At 46.3% G+C, this 25,154-nt stretch overlaps 1 protein-coding gene across 1 annotated transcript in view; it reads right to left on the reverse strand.

The window, feature by feature from the left end:
* LOC120047116 (nuclear factor of activated T-cells, cytoplasmic 1-like) overlaps positions 1-25,154 on the reverse strand; it is a 62,926-nt gene continuing 37,772 nt past the window's right edge. The window contains exons 9-10 of the mRNA XM_038992654.1: positions 19,698-20,372; positions 1-1,460 (exon numbers count right to left, since the gene is read on the reverse strand). Coding sequence (XP_038848582.1) covers positions 1,405-1,460; positions 19,698-20,372 — 731 coding nt within the window. The 3' untranslated portion in view covers positions 1-1,404. The remainder of the gene's footprint in view (positions 1,461-19,697; positions 20,373-25,154) is intronic.

Consider the following 25,154-nt stretch of genomic DNA (forward strand, 5'->3'; position numbering starts at 1 on the left):
TCTGTTACATAGAGCCATGCTATCATATAGTCCACATGTATTCATGAAGCTAATTAATGGTATAGTAAAGCTAAATCATATATATCATTAGTATTCTCTGCATGCTGAAGAAAGACGTTCTACTTGACGACATAGAAAAAGATTGCAGATCTGTCATCCTTTAGAAGAAGAGACCCCCCGTAGCTCAGTAAGGGCTGTCTGTCCTATCATACTAAGTATATGAATCTAGATCCTAAAACATTTGGTCATGACGGAAGAGAAACCTGTGCTGCTACCATGGTAAAGTGCATTACATACTGACTGAAGCCTACTGAGCCACTGTCTCTAACAGTAAAGAAGAAGCTTGAACAATAATTAGGTAAAATCCTTTGATATGAGGAAATCAATTATTGCCGAGCTGAAGGCTCAACCCTTCTCTAGCTGTATTATACAGGCAAGGGGAATACGATTTAGTCTTAGATAGTCCTTATCATCATATGGTATGTACATGCAAACCCAGTTGTTCTCCTTCGGTATGTGTAGTAGGCTCTTTCCTGATGGTCTAAGCATTTCTGAATATTTTTCAAAAGAAGGGAAGAGGGAGAGGGAGGCCAGAGCGGAAGGATAGAAGAGGCACTAGGTGTTAAGACAGGTGCTAGCAACGAGGTGGTACATATTGGATCATCAGAAAAAGGAAGACACTGGAAAAAAAACGAGGCGCTAAACCGCAAAACTGCATATTAGATTTAAGGCATACACAAAGTACATTTCAAATACATGTTTATACAAAGAATATCACACACAACATTCCGTATAAATGGACAAGGACATAATAAAAAAAACGGATACACAAATCTAACCTATACACACGTCCCTACTTCTTTTCCAGCTATTTTTAGTTTCCCTGTAAACGAATGATTGAAGTGATCGAAATGACATTGCGTTCTAGTCAGTGAGTGATGTTGTAAGGCACCGCCTGGGTTGATGTGGTTTGCCAGGACGCTCTGACCAACATACGACACACCCATTGGCTTGTCCGTATATTAGAGTCCAACACACATAAAGAAGAGGTCATCAGTAAAGAAACAAGTATTCAGTCTTACTGAGCTGTTTGGTCCATGGAAGAGCAAGAGTTGTCATTTAAGGCAAGTGTAGTAATTGTCAGTCCCTCCCATTATATCTAAGGCCGTCTCACATTATATTATAACATTTGTTCATATGGAGCTTTGCAGTTTCCTGTCAATGACCACCAGTCGACCAATCGTTCTGCAGTGTCACGAGGGGCAAGCGCATCAGGCATCTGGGAAATGTAGCAATGAGGAAGTGGTAATGTGAAAGCTCTCTGTTAAGGGGGTCCTCATGTGGATATAGGAGCTTTGGTTTGTGGTCCCTTTGCCTCTGTCCCTTTTTGTATCTGCAGAGAGTTTATGTACTGAGATGCACTGAGATGCTGGACAGGTCGTTTCGGATGATCTCATTGACTGTGGAGACAAAGGGAGAAATAGTGTTACTCAAAAACCCATCCAAAACATACCTCTCATTATAACATCATCATTGTCACAATATTCATCCTCGTCATCTTCACCATCATCACCACCATTTTCTGCGGCTGCACCTGTACCGCATGATATTTGGTGGTTAAAAGTTTGTCACTGTGATTTCTGCAGATTCATGTAAGAGTAATAGCTCCACTTTCTCAATAGCAGCACAATTGCAAACTGAAAAATATATAACTCATTCTAAATCTCTTATGACGCAGCAATAAAATTGTTTTTCTTTAAGAATTTTCAGCGAATCACCGCTGTGGGACTTAGACACAATTACACACTCACACACACCCTTATTCTCTTTCTTGTCTTTCCTGTTCTAGATCCTGTGCCCTCGTGTTTCCCACAGTCAGGCAGACAGAGAGCAGTCCCCTCTCTTTATCTGCTGTGTGCTTTGGCACATTGGGGGGGAAGTGACTGACCCGGGCCCTAGGACTGGGAGCAAACAAGAGGCTCCTCAAGGCACTCTAATGTAAAGCAGAGGAACAGAGAGAGAGAAAGAGAGATAGATAGAAAGACAGAGAAAGAGACAGAGAAAGAGAGAAGGGCCACTCAGTCTGGAACTCAGTGAGGTCACTATCCACATCACTGGAGGCGGGAAAGGAAGTCAGCACCCGCCTCATATCCACTCTGCACCCACAGACCAGGGCAGACTGGGCAGACTAGGCCTACTTTATCAGCTCCTGGCCCACTGGACAAACAGGCATACAGTGGAGACAACCTACCCACACAGATATCGCAACCCCCCCCAAACACACAGACACAGATATCACCACCCTACACACAGGGAGAGAGGGGGGGGACCAAATGAAGGCACCCTTTCATTTATTGTGGCAGTAGAAGTGTTTACATGATTTAATACTGTATTTTCCTGGTGTTTCTATGACTATGAATGTTTATGGACATGAGTTGTGATAAATTAGTTCAGTGTTTTGAATTATGATCGACTGAAACAGCTTGGTAGAGGTAAAAAAAAAAGGAAATAATTCTGAATATGAATGCACGGACGTATGCACACACACACACACACACACACACACACACACACACACACACACACACACACACACACACACACACACACACACACACACACACACACACACACACACACACACACACACACACACACACACACACACACAGACAGACAGACAGACAGACAGACAGAGTTGGGGCTCACCTCCCTTTCAACTCCCACTGGAAAAAGTCAACCTGAGCCAACACCACGGGCTGTTTTTACCAGTGATTCCGCTCCGGGCTAAACAAGCTTTTACACGTTGGGGTTATTTTTAGTTACGCCTCCTCGGGGCAAAAGAAAAAGGCACACAAGCGTGTTACAATTAAATGATCAAACTTTAATGCCAGTCTTCAATTCCATGGTTGTGAGAGAAACAAGAAAGTAGCTTAGGGCAGAGAAGAATGGTCGAGGGAGGGAAAATCCAACACCTCAGCGGCGTATGCCACAAATGAACCTTTTCTCTGAGAGAAAAGCAGTAGCTTCCTCTCTTCTTGTCAGTCAGGATAAAAACACTGACATCTCAACACCCACGTATTAACCACACTGTTGTTTTTCTACGCTTTATCAACTAATATTTTCCACTTTCGAGGCGCAGGAAAAAAGAGAAAAATTGTACAGGTAGTTCAACTGAACTGCCCCTGACAGCCTCCTGTCTGAGCCCTGTTGACGTTCAGAAAGCCATCGAAACAGGATGTGGCCAACTTTTACGCCACACAACTATCACAAACAGTTATTTATAACTAGCTAATGCCCTCAATTATCTGTATCGCAAGGGGAAAATAATCATTCTTAGGTAGGCCTCACAATAATTGACTGACCAGGGACAAATTAGTTTGTATTCGTGTTTGGTGTTTTACTGTGCTTAGAGCTCCCCATAAGATGTCATGTGAAACTTTATTGCATTATTCAAGGTCCACTCTATTATGAAGTCTGTCTCTGTCTCTATACCCGTGTTACTAGGTAGGGGCTGTCCTAAGTTGTAGGCTAGTATCCAGGTTAAGGCGTCAAGCCCTGGATCTTGTTCATGGAAATAGCTTTGGAAATGGCGATGGAAATGGTTTCAAATAAAAATCGACGTTTCTCATTGGACAAGTAAAGGTAGTCCTTCCTTGTTTCAGGGAGTTTTCCTCCATGTGGTGCCTAATGGACATGACCCAGTTGTATTACTGTACCCTAGGCCACCCTGTCTAGTCCTTGAGGAGAAACACATTCTTCTGAGGCGAGGAAAGAAGGGAAAAAGGGGTCAGCCTCGCTCCTCTCCTTGCATTCTTCTTCCATGACGCAACACTAACCCGGATGACGGTGCTTTACTCACTCTCACTCCCTCCATCCACCTCACTCTCTCTCACATGAAGGAGGCGAGCATGAAAACACAGTCAAATGGTGAGAAGTCCTATTTGAGGGCGAACATTGTGTTCGAAGTGGATTTTTGCCATAAATCAAGGCAGTTCAAGGCCTAAGACCCTATCAAATATGCCCAGCTGACAAAATAGAAAAATGATGATACTTCATGCGGATGATAATGTGATGATAGGCAGTCAGTATCAAATGTGGTTACATTATATATAAAGTCATATTCATTTAGGTTCTGAAAATATTATTGCAACCACTACAGATATTAATGTGTGACTCTCCTTGGATCAAACTTTGATTGATGACAACACTACTTTTGTCATTCCAACCTGCTTGACAAGCTTCTCAACAGCATCGGAAACTTATTTTTCTTTCGGTTCCGGTTTCTCATGTATGGAAAGCTATACGTGTGAGAAGTCCTTTGTTGAATAAACAAAAACAGTGTTAAATTCAACTGAACATATTCCACTCATGCAAAACAACACAATCCTCGACAAAAAAACAAATAAAAGATGCATCCTTTATTACCTTAAGTACCTGTAATCGCGTCCAAACCACAGCCATCACTGTCAGCCTGTTTAACAGCTCATTTTGGAAGTGGTGAGAGTGACAGAGGGCTGAATCTCAATTGTGATCCTTTGATTTCTCACCTCCTCTCTCCTCGCCTCTTTCAGAGGGGAGAAAATGTTGATTTTCTCCTACAATCAGTATGGTTACATGCACACAATAACCTGATTACTGTGGCTAGTCAGATGAATATAATAGTTTGCTTAGAACATTGACACATTTTGCAAGAATAACGATTTCCCTAATAATCCTGTTTACATGGACACATCTGAATGTAGGCTACCCGATTGGGACACAGTGTAGAAAATCAACAGATCAAAATAAACCTTTATACCACAGAGAAGCCTTTTTGATTCTAAGTTTCCCAACATATAACGTTTTGTGAAAACTAAACTTCTAAGATTCATACTTTCAGTTTATCGAAACTCACTCCACTCACGCAAAAGAGGGAGGCTTCTGCTACTGCTGCTGGCATGTGCCGATCAAATACACAGTCTGGAACCCTGGTTAAGCTGTTTCCATGTCCTAATAATTCAAAAGATTACTCAGAAAACCAGGTGTTTTAATCGGTGTGTGCTTACTTTGATTTTGACCGTACGCCGATGAAGGTAAGCAAAGTGTTTGCTTGACTATTGCCATAAATCAGCCTACTGCCATAATCCATTTTATATTCAAATGACTTACTGTGCATGTAAACATACTCAATGTTTGGAGAAGGAGAGAAGGTAGCATGGAAATATAGTGTGTCAATGAAGCAGACACCGCTCCTACCCGCCTCTATAATTATCCTGCTGCAGTACGTTCTATGTGTTTGTGCGGTGGGGAGTACACGTCTAACCATGTTTCTACGGACGGACAGGCAATAGATGGTTGTATCTATGGGATTGGCTTGGGTTGGGCTTTCTAATCTCTCTGCTACAGTACATCAGGGAAGAAGCAGCTTTCCCTCCGGGGTGTGGCCCTACTGAACAAGTGTATAGAGAGCTCTCCAAGGTACTCTCTCTGTCGGCATAAACAGTCATTAAAAAGACTTCCCTCATCTCAAGGAGGAGCTACCAGGCACCTCTGAAAGGGCCCAAAGTGCACAGCAGAGGGACTGCAATGCCATATAATTAAATTTCAAGCTTTGACTAAACCATGTTTGTCAGTTGTACATGAAATTAGAACACAGCACCAAGTGAACCGAGAGGTTTAGATTACAGGCTGCTGTTAGGTTAAGCTACCGTAATGTGCCTGAAATGGACGCCAAGGCAGTAGGCACCCAAAAGGTTAAAGAGCTTGTCATTGTTCAATTCTGATAAAGACTGATCTGAGACCAACAGCGAAGTCCATCAGAGCAGCAGTGGAGCAATTTGGCCCTATTTTGATTGCGTTATCCAGGCAGAAGCATTATGACTTCATTTGGGCGAGGAGAACGCGCCACCCGAGCTCCCCCAGCCAAACCTGACCCGCGCGGGGAATTGAGTTAGCCGAGGTTAGCAGATAGCGTTGGCGTCGGGGTTCGATAACATCCAGGCTATCCTCTGAGAACAGAGGATAGCCATGTGGTTAGAGGAGACGGAGAGGAGAGCCTCAAAAACACTTGGTGGTCCCTGCAAGCGTAACCCGATTCCCCCTTTACCCAATCAACGACTGGCAATGACCTGGCAGCAGCGTTGACTTCGCTTCACCTTCTTCCTGCTCAACTTTCTAAACATACCCTTTGAACTCTGAGTTGTAAGCGTTGTAAGAGAGGCATCCTCTGCTTGGGAGTTTCTATTCTCTCCGGTCTCCGGCTGCCCATGAAGGAAGGCATAGCTAACTTCCTGAAACACTTTCACAGGGTGGATAAACTACATTAACTCCAGTGGTGTTAGGGTTAGAGACCTCGGTGCTGTACATAGGCGTACTCTTCCTCTGCTTACACTTCCCCGGGCCCTCGAGTGCCCCATCATGCCTTGTCTGAAAGACAAGCACAGCTTCCACCTATTGTGTTCTGGCTCCATATGAAGAAGCTGATCTGAATCATAATGGTCATTCATATCAACATGGACACGCACCGGCACGCAGGCACACAAGCGCACCAACACATACGGACAGCATCCACGAATGCACGCACGCACACAGACACAAACAGGCACACACAAAGGAGCACGCATGCAGACACACATGCAAACCATGGCATGAAAATCCAGATGATTTAGGAACAATAGCGTAATGCAACAAAACGACGCATTTACCCTTCTCTATTTCAAAATACTGTAATAGGCAGAAGAGGGGAGTACAGCCAAATGCTCAACCTCGTTTGAACTCAACGTGTATGTGAAATTGATTTGTTGAGGAAGCTGAACTGGAGTTTGAAGCTGCTAAAGCGAGACAATTGAATTTCGTGCTACATATTACTTTTGTTTCCCTACAATATCAAATCCGCTCTCGGTTTCAGCAGAAACGCTTAATGGACAATTTGCAGCCTCCCACGCAGGGCTGCAACAGCTAGAGGGAGAGGCTGGATGCACGTCACCCAGTCCTCTTCTCTTAAGAATCTGTCAGAGCCAGTGTTGTGAAAGGGTCAGAGCATGCAGACAGGTACACACATACCCATGCACGCACGAACACACACACAGACAGACAGACAGACAGACAGACAGACAGACAGACAGACAGACAGACAGACAGACAGACAGACAGACAGACACGTGCACTCGCAGCACACACACACACACACACGCAGCACACACACACACACACACACACACACACACACGCAGCACACACACACACATGCATATACAAACTCATCCCTATTGATAAACGCAGTTGGACACAGAGAAATGACACTAAGCTAAATCTTCGTCGTGATCGAACACTTCATAAATTCGTCTCAGACTAGCAGGTAGACAACAGAGACTGACACCCTGGGAAGCCCTGTGGGTGTAATGATGTGATTATATGTGCAGATGGGGATATATCATCCCCACAACTCTGCTAATGTGTGAAGCCTGCCTTTCCCCATGTGGAAGCACTCAGCCTCACGACTGACCGGAGGAGACGAAAGAAAAAGTTTTAGTGTGTGGGAGAGAGAGAGCGGAGAGAGAGGGCGGGGGGGGGTGTAGCTGGAGTCGACTGTGAGGGTCTCTGCTCGTGTTTTACAACCCTTCCGGCAGCAGCTGGGCCGCTGCGCAGACGTTGCTGTGTGCCCTGGGCCTCGGCCAATCCGCTTCCTCCACTGCCAAGGTGCACACCAATGGTAAGGGGGGGAGAGGAGTAATGGTTAACAAAGGCTGAGCCACGCTGGCGGAGAGAGGGAGAGAGGGAGTCCTTGGATCTCCAGGAATACTTTCCTCTGATGGCTGCTACTGCTTGCAGGACCTCAGAGTATTGCTCCACGGTGGAGAGCAAGGAGTGGGGAGACAGCGAAGATAAAGTGAAGTGCTGCTCTCATCTCATCTCCACCTGTGTCTTCCTACGTGAGTCTCTGATGTGCTCCTCATCTCAGACAGCTTGCTTTATAGGTCTCCGAAGTCAGATGAAGCCCGCTCGTTGCCAGGCTAAACGGGTGGACCCCTAGAGAGCTAGCGAGCGTCTGCTCTGTGCTCAGCCCAGACGGAAAACACCAGGCAGTAGCCAGAGGGCTGCAACCGCCGCCTCGCAGACCGAAACAGGCTGAAAAACAATAGCCAGCCAGCCCAAAATTACACAGCCAATCTAAAAACAACAGCCTTTTCACTGAAAACCACCCGACACTGATTTGCTTGTTTTGGCAAGGCACTTTCTCTTTGATCTCCCATGGTGTGTTGCTACTGGTGCCTCTCCTCCCTATCTTACTTCTCTGTGAGATGCCGCCGCCGCCGCCCGTTCCTCTCCTCCTCTCACTTCCTCTAAGGCCCTGGGGGCGGTGGGTGTGTTCGCTGGGGCCCTTCTCCGGGGACAAGGCTGGGGAGGTGTTTACACGGCTAGGGCTGCTCTCCTGTGAGCTCATCATTGACGGACTGAAATTAGTCACTTGATCGTCTTCACTGTGTCCTCCCCCAGTTTCTCGACTACTAATAGCACAAAGTAAAGCAGCGGGAACCAAGATCTCATGATATATTTGATAGTCAAATTAAACAGGGGCGTTAATCTCCTTCTGCATGCTATAGTATACGCTATATGCGTTTCTTTACGTATAACGCTGCAATAAAGCGCAAGCCCAACCAACCACAACGTCTACAAATACCTGAGTGAGAGAGTGAGTGAAACACACGCCTGCATGGTGGAGATATTAAAGGAGTCGGATTTATAAAGTTGCCTCATTGACTTAAGGTTGCATGCTAAAATAACGATGGTCATCAGACATGCCCGGTCTGATTGATACCGAATTGGAAAGGCATGAGGCAACAGTGGCTAAGGCGCATGGATTGAGTTCTCCCTTTTTGAATATGGCGGAAAAAGCATTGACATATTGAAGCTATCATACTTTGCGAGATTACAGCCACCTGAGTGAGAATTTGGACGTACACCTGCATATGATGGGATTTATGACATCAGCATTTGTATTCTGCCTCTTTAAATCACCTGTTCCCTGTCAGTTGTAAAGTGGGATTCTGGAATCCACGTTTTATATAGAAAACCACATTCCCTGCATCCAAAAAGGCATACCTCAGTGCAAGTTTTATTAGACCCTATCTATCATAGACATGAGGCTTAGAGCGGTACCTTATCGTTTGAGTGTGTGTGTGTGCGTGTGTGTGCGTGTGTGTGCGTGTGTGTGCGTGTGTGTGCATGTGCGTGTGCTTGCGTGCGTGCGTGCGTGTGTGTGCATGTGTGTGTAGAGAGCCTGGCGCTTGGCCTTCGACTTGGCCGTCGCTCTTTCCATCCCGGGTGAAGAGGTATGAGCTCTTGTTCTTTTGCAATCTCTTTCATGCATTTACAAAAGGGAGCCTTTGAACTTGACAATATACTCCTGGAGCGACCCATCCCAATGCCAGCAGGGATACCGTCTCAATCTGCCTCGCAATGTTGGATATACAGCGAAGACCTTGCCACGAGGAACTTCCAGGAGTCACAGCACATCACAGCGCAGCACTAAAACTCAGACGGACGGACACTAAATCCACAAAAGGCTCAAGCAGCGCAGAGAAACTCCTCCTGTCTCCTACACTCCTGCTGGGATCTCGCAGCTGACCTACAAGGTCAGACTTATATTTACTGTAAGTCTCAGATCTGATTCACTCTCAGTCCACTGACCTGGAATCTGCTCTGAGTCTACACTGTTTTAAATCTTCTTCCACCTGCTATGATTGGTAGACTGAGAGGCAAAAGGGTCAACTTAGGGTGACTCATGGACTTACTTACCTGGGCTAGGGTTAAAGGGAAGGGGGTGGGGTGGCTTGGCAAGTCCTCTCCTCACGTCAACCTCTTTTTTGATTTACCTAGTGTGCAGACAGACAACCTTCTTACATCTGGAGGTTCTGATCCATCCAGCCATCCTGGATACTATAACATCTATAGGGATCCCAGGATATCTGTGCCAACTTCTTCCTACACACATCACAGCAACCCTGCGCACACATGCAAACTAACACACACAGACAGACAGGCAGACAGACACACACAGGAACGAACGCACGCACACACACACACACACACACACACACACATACAAACAAAAACCTTTGGCGGTTTCACCTGATTCACCTGATTATGGCCGATACTGTCAGGACCCGGTGCGAGAAACAGTCACTAATAATCGTCAGAACCCAGAAGATGAGGCAGACACAGCAGTACTAGAGATGGTGGTTTAATTAAAGAACAAAATCTTCAGGCAAAGAAACTAAATCCACAATGTCCAAAAATAAAGCCAAGAGGCACAAAGTGGAAATCCTCCAAAATACAAAAGAAACTCCACAAAGTGGTAAAAAACAGCAGGGAAAAACAAACCTCAAAAGACTACTCAAATAATACACAAGAACTAAACCAGAGAACCTCTGGAAAATCCAACAAGAGAAATATCTATATAAAACAAGGCTTGGGCTGGGGCTGGGTGCTAACTTACAAACACTGAGCAAGGAACTGAGGAACACACAGGGTTTAAATACTAACAAGGGAATGACCTACAGGTGCAAACAATAATTAGAGCAAGAAAAACAAAAGGTACAAAAAAGGTGCAATGGGGACATCTAGTGACCAAAACCCGAACAGTCTTGGCCAAAACCTGACAGATACGACTTCATCACCTGTAGATTTAATGCTTGCCATCGCTCGGGGAGTTCGCCACATGAACGTCTTAGCAGAGAGGGAGTGCCGCTCTTTTTCCTAAATACAGTAAATCTTACTGATTCAATTAAAACATATGTGACATCGCCGCTCACCTGGAGCGTTAGCAACTGACCTTACCTGACACGAGGGACGTGCAAGCGGATTTGACATGAGTGATTCATAATACCTAACCGAGAGAATCTCAATTTACCCCCATCTAAAGAGAAATAAACAAACGTTTTCAAGAGTGCAGCTTCGCAATCTCACATCACCTCCGAGTTTTAACCTGGACTCCCCTGACTAGCTCTTGGAGGTCTTACCTCTTCGTGAGGTACGGCAGTAGACAGGGTCGGCTTAGCGTCCACCTTCTATACATGTTAATATCGAGACGAGAACTTAAAATTGTAGTGTGAGAAAAAGAGGTCAGTCGGGGGAGTCTAAGGACTAATTGAGATGTATATCCTCCACGGTTCGTAAGCCAGCAATGGGACACTGAACGCTCACCGCTTCCGAACGATCCTTAAAAGCAAACCCATTCAACCTCGGCGTGGTAATTCTCTGCTCTGCAGGCGCTCGGTGGGAAAATTAGATAAAAAGAGAGAGAAACACACTCCTCCACTCTGAGCCGTGTTTTCCTTTCGTAGACTTCTACCGATTCAGTTCATAACAGCTTTCAGCCCAGTCAGAAGCGAGTATGTTCTGTCTGCGTGTGAAGTACAGGGGCATCAGGAGAAACTGCCAGGGAATCGAACCAGAGATTTGATTCGATTCACTCTCAGTGTGTCTGTCCGCCTTCTTGTGAGTCTGCCCTGTGTGTGTGTCTGACTGAATATCCCTGGATCTAAGCAGGTATTGAGGGTGCCTGCAACCCCCCCCCCCCATAGCCATTCTCATAGCAGCTTCGGCCCCATTGCTTCCTATCGCTCTCTCGGAATAGGAAAAGATATATAAATATATGAGTATGCCATTTAGTAGATGCTTTAGGAGACCCAGGAAATCAATGTGATGACGTTAAATCAACGTGGAAAACTGATTGGATTTGAAAAAGTAATCAACCTAAGGCTATTTAGTCTTTTTTTCATCCACCTTTTAACCTAAATCCAATGACATGGTGACATGTATTGTTGATTTCATGTTGGATTCACGGTTAGTTCACAACTCAGCCAAATGTAAATAAAAACTAGATGTTGAACTGAGGTCTGCTCTACGATTCCCATTCCGCAAGGAGAATATATACTCTAAAGTAGAAAATATCTCCCGTGATCCTGACGCTAAAACTTGACATGATTACAGAAAGAAATACAGAAGAAATCGATAAATAACTGTACGATTATAAATGTGTATACGAGAAAATTCCTTTTCTCTCTGTTGAAACATCTGTGGAGAGGATGATTTGTGTAATGGCCTGCACCATTGAAACAGGGGGTGATGTGCAGTTAGTTTATAGGCCAGTGACAGAAGCTACTGGACTACTCGTTCTTCCCCACTCTCTCTCTCCTCTCTGTCCCTATCTTCCGCTCGCTCCCTCTACACTCTCCATCTTCTCTCTCTCTCTTTAACCCCCCCCCCCCCCACTCCCTCCCCTCAGCAGAACACAATGGAGACCGGGTGCTTTTCCAAGAGCAGCAAACCCCACGTCATTCCCCATCTTGCCTGGCTGGAACAGCCCTCTTCTGTTGACATCCGTCACTACAGGATACTATATCACTGAGCGAATACATTTCAGATGGGGCCTATTATTAACGAGTCTGAAATGAGAGATCTGCTTCTGTTTACCGATGCCACAGGTATTTACATTCCCCAACAAACTAACAACAACAAAAAACCACCGGTATGAAGAGTGTGAGAGTGAGGACTTACAGTGTGGCAGTGGCAGACCCGCTTTGTAAAGGGGGACTTACAGGAATGTGTGTTTGTCTGCCTGTGTGTGTGTGTATCTACGCGTGGGCGTAGATTGTGTGTTGTGTGTGTGCCAGCAGACAATCACAGCAGTGAGAAAAGATTTACCGTGAAACCATCCAGAAGCCAATATGTCAGTGGTCTGGAGAAGAGGAAGCTACAATCATATCTAGTATAATGTCTTTGCCAGGCTACAGATAACCTCAACGGCTCACAGGCCAAAAGGGAGTCAAATGGGAGTCAATCAAAGCCTGTGGAGAACAATATAGATCATCCTGTCAGTGTTGTAAACCACATGCACATCAATCATATTTAGATGCTGTGGAGAGAATGCATGGGGCTATAGGGCGCAGAGGTACCACCACCACCACCTCACCCAGATGCATGGCCCATCCCAGGCCAAGCCACAGGCCTCTCTTTGGGGCGTGACCTGCTGCGAATCGCGTGGCTCCGTGGCTTCTGAATGTGTACTCTCGGAGCCTCGGAATGCAAGCCACAGAAACCAGCCATCTAAACGGCTGTGTCAGGAGAATCTGCATAAACACACATCACATGCCCATCCAGGCGAGTACAAATGATAGAGTAATGAAACGTCCTACCGACACACACACACACTCGCGCGCATCCGCACACGACACACACACCTTACTTTCATTAGATCAATTATGAGAAAGCACAGCTAGCCACAGTGTCAATTGGCCACTCTTCAAAGAAATGGAGTTTGTGCTGCCATAGATTGGCTTCTACCTAAATCCGTTCACGTACTGTACCTAACCATGTGCGCACAGCATGGAATAATTAGACACTCTCACAGTAGCAAATCGTCTAGAAGCATTCCTGACATCTGAGCATTCTTTCATAAACACAAAACCCATTAAAAAGGAAATCTGGTCTCGCATCTAATTACATCAGGCCTCTGACATGGAGAGACCCAATTTGTTTAGATATAGAACTGCAGTTACGTGGTAGACGGATTCTTTCACAGTGACTGTGGATATTATGACGGAGCGGCCCGAAAGCACAGCAGACTACTGTGGTTAAGTTGCTGGGCCTGTAGGAACACATTTGAAAATACCCAGAGCCCAATGGAACGTAATAGGTTGACATTTAAAGAGAATATACAGATCTTTTGTCTTTGGGGGTGCTCTTGAGACAAAAAAATATAAATATTGCCCAGAAATGACCTAATTGGACAGAAAGGGACACATATTCCCACACCCATGAGCAAAAGCATACATTGTTAGCTTACAACTAAGGATTGTGTGGTTTTCTAATAAAAAAATGGATGAATGCTATATTAATGAATACAAAAAAATCTATCTAACTTCCATATAGTATGTTTAAAGTTAGAGTCTTCATACAGCTCATCCGGCCAATCACCTTCCTTAGGAGTTTACTACAAGGATACTGCAATTCAAAGCTTGATGGTGACAGCCTATCATACTTTCACCATTATATGTAACCACTTAAATAGGACTATTTCCCCTTTCCTCATTATCTTGGACTAGAGAGCATATAACACCATGACATGTCATAATAGGGGGAACCGTGTAGAAAGCAGCTGGTCCCAAACAGCAACCAGAGACCTTCTCAAGCCTGGCCAAGAGGACAGAGGTAAAAGCACACTGAGAGGAAACAGAACACGGTGCTAAAGGTAATCCAAAGTGCTTCACACACACACACACACACACACACACACACACACACACACACACACACACACACACACACACACACACACACACACACACACACACACACACACACACACACACACACACACACACACACACAGTGCAAAGGTAACCTATTCCTCAAAGCTTGATGGGATCTCGCTATGACCATGAGATCATGGTATATTCTGATTTCAGGGTTTCGTTAAGTCCAGCATGCATTTATTATATTACAGAACATCAAATAGTTACATTAAAAGTGTAAGGAGTGAAGAGATCACTCTGAAGGCTTTCCTTGCTTTGGACTTACTCCTATTTCTAAGTCATTGCATATCATATCCTACTATATGCATAAATAATGTGAGAAGCAAAGAAAGGATATTAATCGTGACTAATAGTACATTGGGCCAGTCTATGATAACAATAGTAAAACGAGATAAATAATTGTTTTAATCGCAGGGTACAAGACATGGTTTTGATTCCACTAGGAGAAATCTGCAGTTGACACAATGTCCTAGTGATCTTCATTGTCTCCCTAACCATCTCCTAAGCCGTCAACGGCTCTCAGAGGCCTATCATACGGCCTTGTATTATTTTTTCCTACCATTATAAAACTTCCCAAAAGCCTACACCCTCCTTTATCCACCGTCAGTTCAAGGTCCTGCCAGGAAAACAAGATTCCTAACACGAAAACGCAGCAATAACAACAATATTAAAAAGTCCACATCCTCTCTGAAGTCATAAATAATAAAGAAGCCATCCCCCTTCTATTATACCTGTCAATAACATGAAGCATAAGCCGTGGGGATAGGAGGTCTTGACACTGCACTTAACCAACAGAGAGTATTGCTCTCCCGCCTCTATTAGCCCAGGCTCCGCCCCCTCCCAGCAGAGCTGGGGGTCAAAGGGTGAGTGTTGTGAAAGCACAGGCTCTAACCGCTAACGGCTGACCGTCAGATGGTCTACCTTTCCTCCTCAACACACACACGCAGGCTCGCAGACACAGACACACACACACACGGAGGCAGGACGCACTCGTGCAAGCACACACACACACACACACACGGGAGCAACTCAATAACAGCAGCTCATAGAGTCCGTCCCATTAGACACCCCTCACCCCAACCGCAGCTTCTTTAATGAACCCCCTCACCCCAACTCCGCGCCAGTCTCGCGACACACACTCCGATGTTAGAGACTCAGCATGTTTTCAGAGTTTTGCGGACACGCTCTCAATCATCATTAGGGGTTTTGCAGAGTCCTGGGGTCTGGGCACCTGTCCAGGATGTGTAAAAGTTTCCATGAGAAAAGCTTGAGTTGCCGTTGGAGGGGAACGGTCGCGGACAAGGATCCTTAGAAATGTTAGAATTCTGTATTGTTGTTGGGGAATTGTTTGAGGGAGATGGAGAGAGAAAGAGAGCGAGCGAGGAAAGACGAGGTCTGTCTAGAAACCTGTTGCCACTGACGTCTGCCTCTCTGCCTCATGTAACACCGGGTCTGTTTTCAGTTTAGAAAAAAAAAACGTTTCAATTGTCCAAAATTTGAGTTGAGGAGGAAACAACTACTGGAAAGCTGACCCTGAAATATAAGGCAATCAGAATACACATGTCAAGTGTCAGAAATCAGCAGTGTACATTTGGTTGTTTTTCTCATGTGGGTGAATAAGGCCCCTCTGTATTCAGCTGTAACCAGATGGTAAGAGTCTGGCTGGCTGATTAGCGTTAGCCCTGTGCTAGTTCAGCTGCGCTTCATTATATCACCCATCACACCAGAAGCTAATGAGAGAAGACACACAGCGGCAGCCTCGCTGGATCAGACAGATGTCCAGGCCAGCATACTATGACTGCATTACACACGCACACACACGCACGCACGCAAACACACACACACACACACACACACACACACACACACACACACACACACACACACACACACACACACACACACACACACACACACACACACACACACACACACACACACACACACACACACAGGCACAAAGAGGCCTTCATAAGCACCCTGGATTGAGGACTGGGGGTGCGTAATGTGGCTCAAAGCCTTCAAATCTGATGTGTAAACAGCAGCCAAGTCTAGGATCAAAGCGGCTATGTGTGTGCGTGTGACGGGAGGGGGTAATGATGTCACCGCAACTGCAGCTCGGCTAGGACGTGTGACAAAACGTGGCGTCATCACAGACCCCTGTTTTATGGGCTAATTAGCCAGGCTAACAAGGCAAGCGTAAATATACTGCCCTCCTCATTCTTCGTAACTTCTATTGTTTTTATTGATGTCGTTTGCATGACATTGTGCTCAATGCCATATGTATTGTAAATCGCCCCGGATTAGAGGGAGCGAGGGTATGACTCAACGTGAAAGGTATTTTTTTTACTTGAGAAACTTCTGTTTAATGTAAACCTCACATTAGATATGTATATATTGCGTTTGGCGTATGACAATGGGCCAGAAACAATACAAAGACCTCTAGGGCTAGCTTTTGAAAATTCACTTTAACATACATCTTGCTTCCATTCCCCCTAAGCATCAATCCATGGACCTTGGTCCAGGTTTATTCGCTCACTCAACTCTTCTGGCTATCGTGAGACAGACAGACCCCTGCTGCAGCGAACCAATGGCAGCCGCAGGCCAGCAGTTCTAAATACATCCCCAGCACAAGCCAACAGATCATTCATCAATTTCAATACAATCGCAGCTCCTGGACATTACCCAAAAAGCCTTGGGGCACCCTTTTACAGACTGACAGTGCGTAATGTCCTGCAGTTAGCTAGCCTCGAGGCTCCAATGCTCCATCACAGAAGTAGTGGATGAAATGGTGCTAGTTGGGAGAGGGTAGTGGGTTAGGGGGTTGAAGGGCAGTTAGAGGGGCTTATGTTCAACTTGTCATCCCCTCCCCCTCTAGATCTCCTACATATCTACCCCACACTGACAATAGAGCTCCTTGCGGTACAGTAGCTCAGCCCGTTGATAGGTTGAGTGATGTCTCGGGGGCTGGGTTAGCCGTGCGAGCCGAAGGCCAGTGAGAGATATTTCCTCTGGCTGATGAGAGCCCGAGGCCTGAGCGTGGGAGGCGCTCCACTCTGGGGAAGCTCAAGTGTCGTCCCGCTGCAGAGCTCAAATCACTGGCTCCAAACCGGCCAGGCTGGGACTCTATGCTACGCGGCTAATGCTAAATCACCACCGCCCGCCCAACCGCCTGGTGAGGTCATCCCCTACCGTCGCCCCTCTAATGGAGCAACTCGCTAACATATGATAATAACGGAAGGTAATGACTGTGGAAAGGGAGCTCGCCACTCACCGACTTCTCCCAGCTCTAATTTTTTTTTTTATCTCAGGCTCATTTGAGGGGTCTGGAATTGTCCGGAATGGGGCCGGTGGACCTGACCGGTACAGCGTGCAGATGCCTTTGGAGTATGCTGTTACCACCACACACTTACCGGTACTCCAGGAGCACAGTTAGCCCACCACAGATGCTCATTCAAGACATTAGATGAGGCGAGATTGCAGCGGGCCAAGGTTTTACCAGGGACGCCTTGGTAGGCCTCTGCCAATCAATACGCATTCCTGTGAGTCTCTAATGCATCTGTATTCACAGGCCCAATAACATTTGGTCACTTGGTCCAGAGATATGGGCTCCGCTAAAGTGACAGTGGATGGGGTGGTGTTGGCGGTGGTGGATTATGAAGACATGGTTACTACTTAAGGGTTATAACTTTAGCAGAGGGCAAATGTTGAATATTTCCACACTGTACAAATGATGGCGTAAAATGACCCCCTAACAACCTTTTACCTAGCGCAAAATAAAGCTTGAGTTTCACTCTTATTTGATTAATTCTCATACTCTGGCTCCTTTTCCTGCCCATAACTACTGAGAAGTTTGAAAAGGAATTAGACATGTTCATGACAATGCTAATCGTATTTCCTTTGGACTTAGCGCCAGTGTTCTCTTGTTTCAATGTACAGTAAGGGGAAATATGCCAGGAGCTGGCGCGGAGTCAGAAGATAAATGCTAGCTCTGGATGTGTGAAGTGACAAAGACTTGTAGAATGTCCTATTTGAGTGTTGTGCTCATTTTATGGAGTTGATAACAGACAGACGTCCTCACTTCTCGCTATTGTCTGTTTACGAGGTGAGGACTAACGGGGACTCATCAGGCTGGACAGATTTGCTGACAACCACGTTTCAACTCAATTACAGCACTGCTACTAAACCCCTCGGCCCCCAATGCCCATCACCCCTGTGCTCCCTTGGCTCGCACGCATGCAAACACACACACACACACACACACACACACACACACACACACACACACACACACACACACACACACACACACACACACACACACACACACACACACACACACACACACACACACACACGAATGTACACACACAGTGCTGTAGGTCTACTGCTGTTTACAGTGGGAGTGAAACAAAAGGTGCACAGGAAGAGGGATGTTCCTGAGTTGAGCGGGGACTCGCCTTGTTCACTCTGTTTGGATGCAAGGGGACTTTATCTCTTCTGGCATACCGCCACGTATGCTGCATACCGCACAATCAGAGCATAACAATAATGTGATGAGCAACCCCGACAGGGCCATAACAGGCTGGGAGTGACCAGAGGGAGGGACGATTATGAGGAGGGGGGGCACATGGAGAGTTAATAGGGGGTCTACACACAAATGCTGTGTTCCCCCATTCCCCTCACATCCAGTGGGGCTTTGGTAACCCCCCCCCCCCCCCCCCCCAGCCTCCCCAGCGTCCCTCGATGACGTCAGCTCCAACACTACACCCTCCGCAGGGAAAACACGGGAAAACAAAGCGCCTCCTGCCTGCTGACATCCCTCGCACCGAGGGGGGGAAAAAGCGTTGCAGCTCAGGAAACCCCTACCTATTGTTTTGCTTCCTTCATTATTCCTTGTGTCAACAGTCGGGTCCGGCACGCGTGCGCCACTGTTTTTGTTCTCTTGCTCCCTGCCTGACCTCGCTGCTTCTGATGTTTTGACAGATTGTTTCGAAATCCCATCAAGGCCCAATTGACTGTTAAAATAAAGCTGTTACTAACTCAGACAACATACACGGTAGTTGCGAAAACAAAAAGGATCTGTAATGTCTAAAATGAACAAATCTGACGTAAACCCATGGTTGATAGCGCTGCAATTCGCCAGGAAAGAGGGAGATGTGGGGGAAAGGGTGTGGGTGGGTGTGGGTGTGTAGATAAGCAAAGGTGTAAAGTTAACGTCATGTGCACTGTAAATGGAACGTTCTAGAGAGAAATGAGAATCGTGTTTTTTATGACCCTGTGTTTTCATAAGGAAAAACAACACCAATGTGATAATGACAATGATGATGTGATGTCACTAAATGGAGAGCTTTGATTGACAGGTCTAGGTAGATAAACCTTGTTCTTGTGACTCACCATCGTCCAGGTACATCTGGTCCAGATCCTGGGGTTCCCGCTTGACGGTGACGGCTAGGGAGCGGGGGCTGGCGTCCACCGGCAGCAGGCTGGGAGGGCTGCTTCTGGCCTGAGTCTGGCTCTGTCCCTGGGTGGGGCTGTAATCTGGTGCCTGGGCGAACGGGCTCTCTGCTGCCCCCCCTGGAGTGGAGGGGTGGGACCCTGGGGAGGTGGAGGGGCTGCTGTTGTGGTAGAGCGGGTGGAAGCCATGGGGACTAGGGTTACCAAGGTGATGCGGGCTGTTGCCCTGGGAGTGAAGCATGCCCTGTGGAGCTTGGTCGGGTGAGGAAGGGCAGACCAGCGGCGCTGGGCACAGCCCTGGCGTCTCTTGGATGGCGGACGCCAAGGGGCCATTGTGGGCGTGCGTAGGGCTGGTGGAGAGGCACTTGGGGTAAGACACGGGGGACAGGTCGTGCAGTGTTGGGCTGGACCTGGGGGAGGAGGCGGGCATGCTGCTAATGCTGCCATGGCAAGGCGGGCAGGGAGAATAAACCCCAACCAGGCATGTGTCAGCATCCCCCACAGGTACGATAGGAGTGAGCCTGGGTTGGCCATAGTAGAGCTTGGAATGAACAGACAGCCCCTGAGCCCCCAGAGGCTCATACTCATCATTCGGTTCTGTCTTTATTATCGGGACTGGAAAAAGAGAGGGAGAGAGAGAGAGAGAGAGAGAGAGAGAGAGAGAGAGAGAGAGAGAGAGAGAGAGAGAGAGAGAAAAAAGACAGATTAGAAACGTGAGGTAGGTCCACGTGGCTGAACGAGCAACTGAGTGTATGAGTAAAGGAGTCGGTGTAGTGAGATGGATTGTGGGTAGGATACCCTCCAAAAACAAAAAACAAACAACCAGCGATTAAAAGAGACACTGTGTCATTGGCTTGGCCTCTCAAACGCCAGCTCAGAACCCCCCCCCCCCCCCAAAAAAAAAATAGATGAGTCATCAGAGCAGAAAGCCACAGCTGGCTCTAATCATGAAACGGCGCTATTTTCTTTGGACTCTCCTTCAGCTCTGATATCCTATGAAAAAGTGCTTTAAAGCGTCTGGGCTGCTGCTGCAGGAGCCCGAGACCCCTAGGCCTCTTCCATACTCCAAAAGCAATTGTTGCTCTCAGGACAAAAAGAGAGAGAGAGAAAAAGGATGATTTGATTGGGGTGGTCCGTGCTCCTTAAGAGAGTATGGTATGCCTGCGGTTTCAGGAGCTCTGACTTCAGCTAATGCAGGAGGAGAGTGCTATGACCCCACTTGCTCGTGCCGCCGTCTTCCAACTCACTCAGAGTCCATTTGGGAGATGTTTCCGCCATTTCCTGATTAGTTTGGACTGACAGTCATCGTACAGTAGGTTTCCTGGCTGTGTGATCAAGATCAGTTTTCATCTTTCGGAGACTGACCATGACGTGTGCACTATTTATTAAATATGTAAACATATCCTCCAGTTGCACACGCACACACACGCACACACACACACAAAGCGCCAAACCCTAAGGAAAAGATGAAAGAAAACCCTTTATAAACCCCCACATGCTCCGATTCTGCCACGAGTACTGTGGCACAACTACTGTAGGCTTGAATTAAGACACCCAGATGAATAACAAAAAGCTTCTGAGTCACAATACATGCACTGTCTGTTGCTATTTCTGCACACAGTGAAACGTGTTAATGGGTGCGGTTAGTGTTTGATGCCAATCATAAGTGTTTTGGCAAAGTCTGAATCACTCTAAACGTCTTCTGACACTCTCTTCAGCCTACTAAATGTCTTCTGACACTCTATTCAGCCTACTAAATGTCTTCTGACACTATTCAGCCTACTAAATGTCTTCTGACACTCTATTCAGCCTACTAAATGTCTTCTGACACTCTATTCAGCCTACTAAATGTCTTCTGACACTCTATTCAGCCTACTAAATTTCTTCTGACACTCTATTCAGCCTACTAAATGTCTTCTGACACTCTATTCAGCCTACTAAATGTCTTATGACAACCTATTCAGCCTACTAAATGTCTTCTGACACTCTATTCAGCCTACAAATAGGCCATCATAAGTGTATTTCTTATAATAGTTACTTTTTACTAACAAAGTAAGAATAAGTCAATCCTGATGAAGGCGTAATAATACTAATAAGCACTTCTACTTCCATTGTCTGAATAAATGAGTGTTTTGATTAGACGAAAACCAGCCCTATCGTGATGTTATGATGTTATTATTGTTGGGACAGGATGTAACTGAGAGATTAACTTTCACACCCCCAGTCTCCTTTGGGGAGAGATGAGCTGGTGTGATTACCCAGTGGGAAGCTCATTTACGTCAGTCTTGTCAGAGCCACGGGGCCGGTCCATCTGTCTCAGAGGCTCCCTAGGTAAGGTCTGTATCCTTAAGAAAGTCCCAGGATGACACCTCCATACACTTACTAGGGAATATCATACTAGGCCTTGTAACAGGTTCTCCATAGTACAGACCTGGGTTTACGCTAGGTCTAGTATTTTTTTCTGTTCTCTATACTTTAGCTGCATTTGATTGAGCTTGCCTATTGCAATGGAACCAATGGAATAGTCCCAAAAGTCTAAACCCTACATACATAGCAATACATAGAATACTTAGCAATCTGATTTATTCTGTAAAGCGTCATAGTCTCCCACCGTCTCCCACTTTCCCTGAGACTCAGACGCTATGTCACACATTCCCCCTCTCTTACAGTATCTGCAGAATGAGATCCTTTGAGGGATCCTTCGAGCTCGCCTCTCCTCCATCCAGCTCTATTTGTCTCCCCCACTCTAACCGATCATTCCTCAATATGTCTCCCCCCGTCTCTCTGACCACTCCTTCCAGCTATCTGTGTGTGTCCCCCCCTCCAAACACACACCCTCCCCCTTCCCAGTTCCATGAAAGCAGATTCACCCTGTGAGTCCCATCCCCAGCTGGCTTCTATTTCCTCCCAACCTGCGGGTTATGGCCCACATGTTATTCTCCACATCTCTGCCTGTCTGTGTCTGTCTGCTCGCATTAATGTGATCAGGCCTGATCGGAGTATTTATTAGGAACTGGTTTCCTCCCAGGGATGGGGGTGAGGGTTCGAGGACGGGTTTGAAGGGTGTTGAGCACAGAGGGCCTAGGCCCGGTAAGTTGTCGTGTGAAGGGAAGAGACAGCCGGGCAAGAGGGTTTTCTGGGATGCACTCTGATTCTCATTACGATTGGCTGCTCTGCTCTCAGAGTGGAACTATGGAGTGGATGATCTACTGTCTCCATAAAAGAGCTGGTTTGATTGCACTGTGGAAAGAGTGTGCACAATGCATTATACCTAGGGTTCTGAGTTTCTCCTGACCATGTGACCTGACTAGGCCCTAGTTTTAGCGACCAGGTGGTGCTTCATGGTGGTAGTCATCAACTCGCAGGTGTCTAATTCACCACGTCCCACTGTGGTCGCAATCGGGCTGACGGCTGGTGTCCTAGTCTACGTAGGCCATGTAAAGGTGCGTGTGAGTGTGTCTGCGCGTGTTTACGTGTGTGTGTGTGTGTCTGTCACTGCCCTAACTACTGCCCTAACTTGGAAACAAGGAAACGTCTCAGTCTCCAGTTTGGTTAGAATGACACATCTTTGGGGAGAAGTTCACGGCGTGCGGTTCGTTAAGTTTTCATGTATTGTGTCTCTCTTGTTTCTTCCGAACATAACCCTCTCTCTCTCTCCTCCCTCCCACGTCTCAGACCACAAACCTACGGCCAGGAATCAGCAGCAGCCCCCGTTGGTGTTAATAATAGAACCCGATCTACACGAGGAACCTCCAAACGGCTTGTGAAATGAAAGGCATTCCGAGAGCTGACTTTGGTCGGGCTTTCGTCAGCGCCAGCACTTTCGGCGTTTGTTGTTTTATGTGGTTCCGTGAAACGGTTTCTTCTTTAAAGAGAAGAAAAGGGCGGCGTGTCACGTCTTTACTCGACGCAAGAATGATTGGAAATGAGCTCGGAAAAGAAAAGTAACGCTCACTCACACACACTGGGAGGTAGACAAGGACACTTGTGCTGTATGTTCGTCGCAACATCGGATATGTGGTGATTTATACAAACCAGAACTGCTGCCAACAGCTCATTTTAGAGTCTACAAAAAAAGAGTAACTTCAGAGTGACATATTGCTTAGATTCTTGGATCTTTCTCCTCTGAAATTGTAACTCATGACAATGCACTTTCCGGACAAGCTTACTAAGCTTTAGTCATCAAATTCATTGGACTAACGTGACATTGTGAAGGAAAGCGAGGACAATGAATAGCATTTTGAGAAACACAAAGACAAATAAAAACTACATGTTTCATAAGACAATCTACATTCTATTGTTTGGCATCAATATGCAACGGCATTATTACCATGCAAAATGCTAATTTGGAAAAACTCCCTGTGTGAAATTCGGGAAGAATATTACCGATAACATCTGGTAAAAAGTAAAGGTTCAAATCCGCTACTCCTTTCTTGCTTGTGTAGGACAAAACAGGCCTACGACAGCCTTGTCATTCAAGCTTATCTTCACCTGTCAAACATGGCAAAGACTCAATCGTTTCCAATCCTCCAGACTGCATCTGATAATAATATCCGTACTAGCTCTGAGGCGTGACTAAACTAAAGGGGAGATACGAATCAGATGATGTTTACATGACAGAAACAATGCCTCTCCCGTGAGATATGACTGAGCTATTTAGAGGATGGAGAGGAAACGATTCAAATACATACTATCTCTTGTTTCCTTACTTGGGCATTTAGCTGCTCCGTACAGGTTTGAGGTTCGACAGTGAAAGCTTTGGCCTTGTCAACACGTTCAATAAACCTTTTCACACACTTGTCTGAGAACGTTTTGACATGAATGAGCAGAGAACATCACGTGACTACAGTGGAAAATACACGCTGTTTTCAATAGCGATCGGAGGACCGCAGATCGTTTGTTTCGTCCTTTCACTTTTTCAAACAAGCGGGGCTATTTTAAGTGGCGGTTTCTAGATGAGCACAGAGACGAGCACACACCCGAGCGTGAACGAAAAGTTATTTTTAGAAAGCATAATTGACGACCACAACTGTGATTAAAGTGGGCCAGAGCACCGGAAGCCCCACTCAGATGGGTGAAGGAGGAAGTGATGAGAACGACCTCTATGTAACACATACACACACCCCCCCCCCCCCCCCCCCCCTTACCTGGCCACAGTGTTCAAACACTCTCACACAGTGAAAGCCTCAAAAGCAAACAACCAGGTTTTCCGCTCCTTTGCTATTTATATATCTCTGTTATAATTATCCTCATTGTGACTTAGAGATCTGTTTGCTTTCATGACATCCTGCATCTTATCTTGGACAGATATAATTAGGGCTTCTCTTTGACCTCAGCACAGTTGAAACGGCACTGTTTGCTGAAGTCATATACAGTAGAGGCCACTTCTCCCAGACA

The sequence above is a fragment of the Salvelinus namaycush genome, chromosome 5 (assembly GCF_016432855.1).
Source record: "Salvelinus namaycush isolate Seneca chromosome 5, SaNama_1.0, whole genome shotgun sequence".
Taxonomy (NCBI): domain Eukaryota; kingdom Metazoa; phylum Chordata; class Actinopteri; order Salmoniformes; family Salmonidae; genus Salvelinus; species Salvelinus namaycush.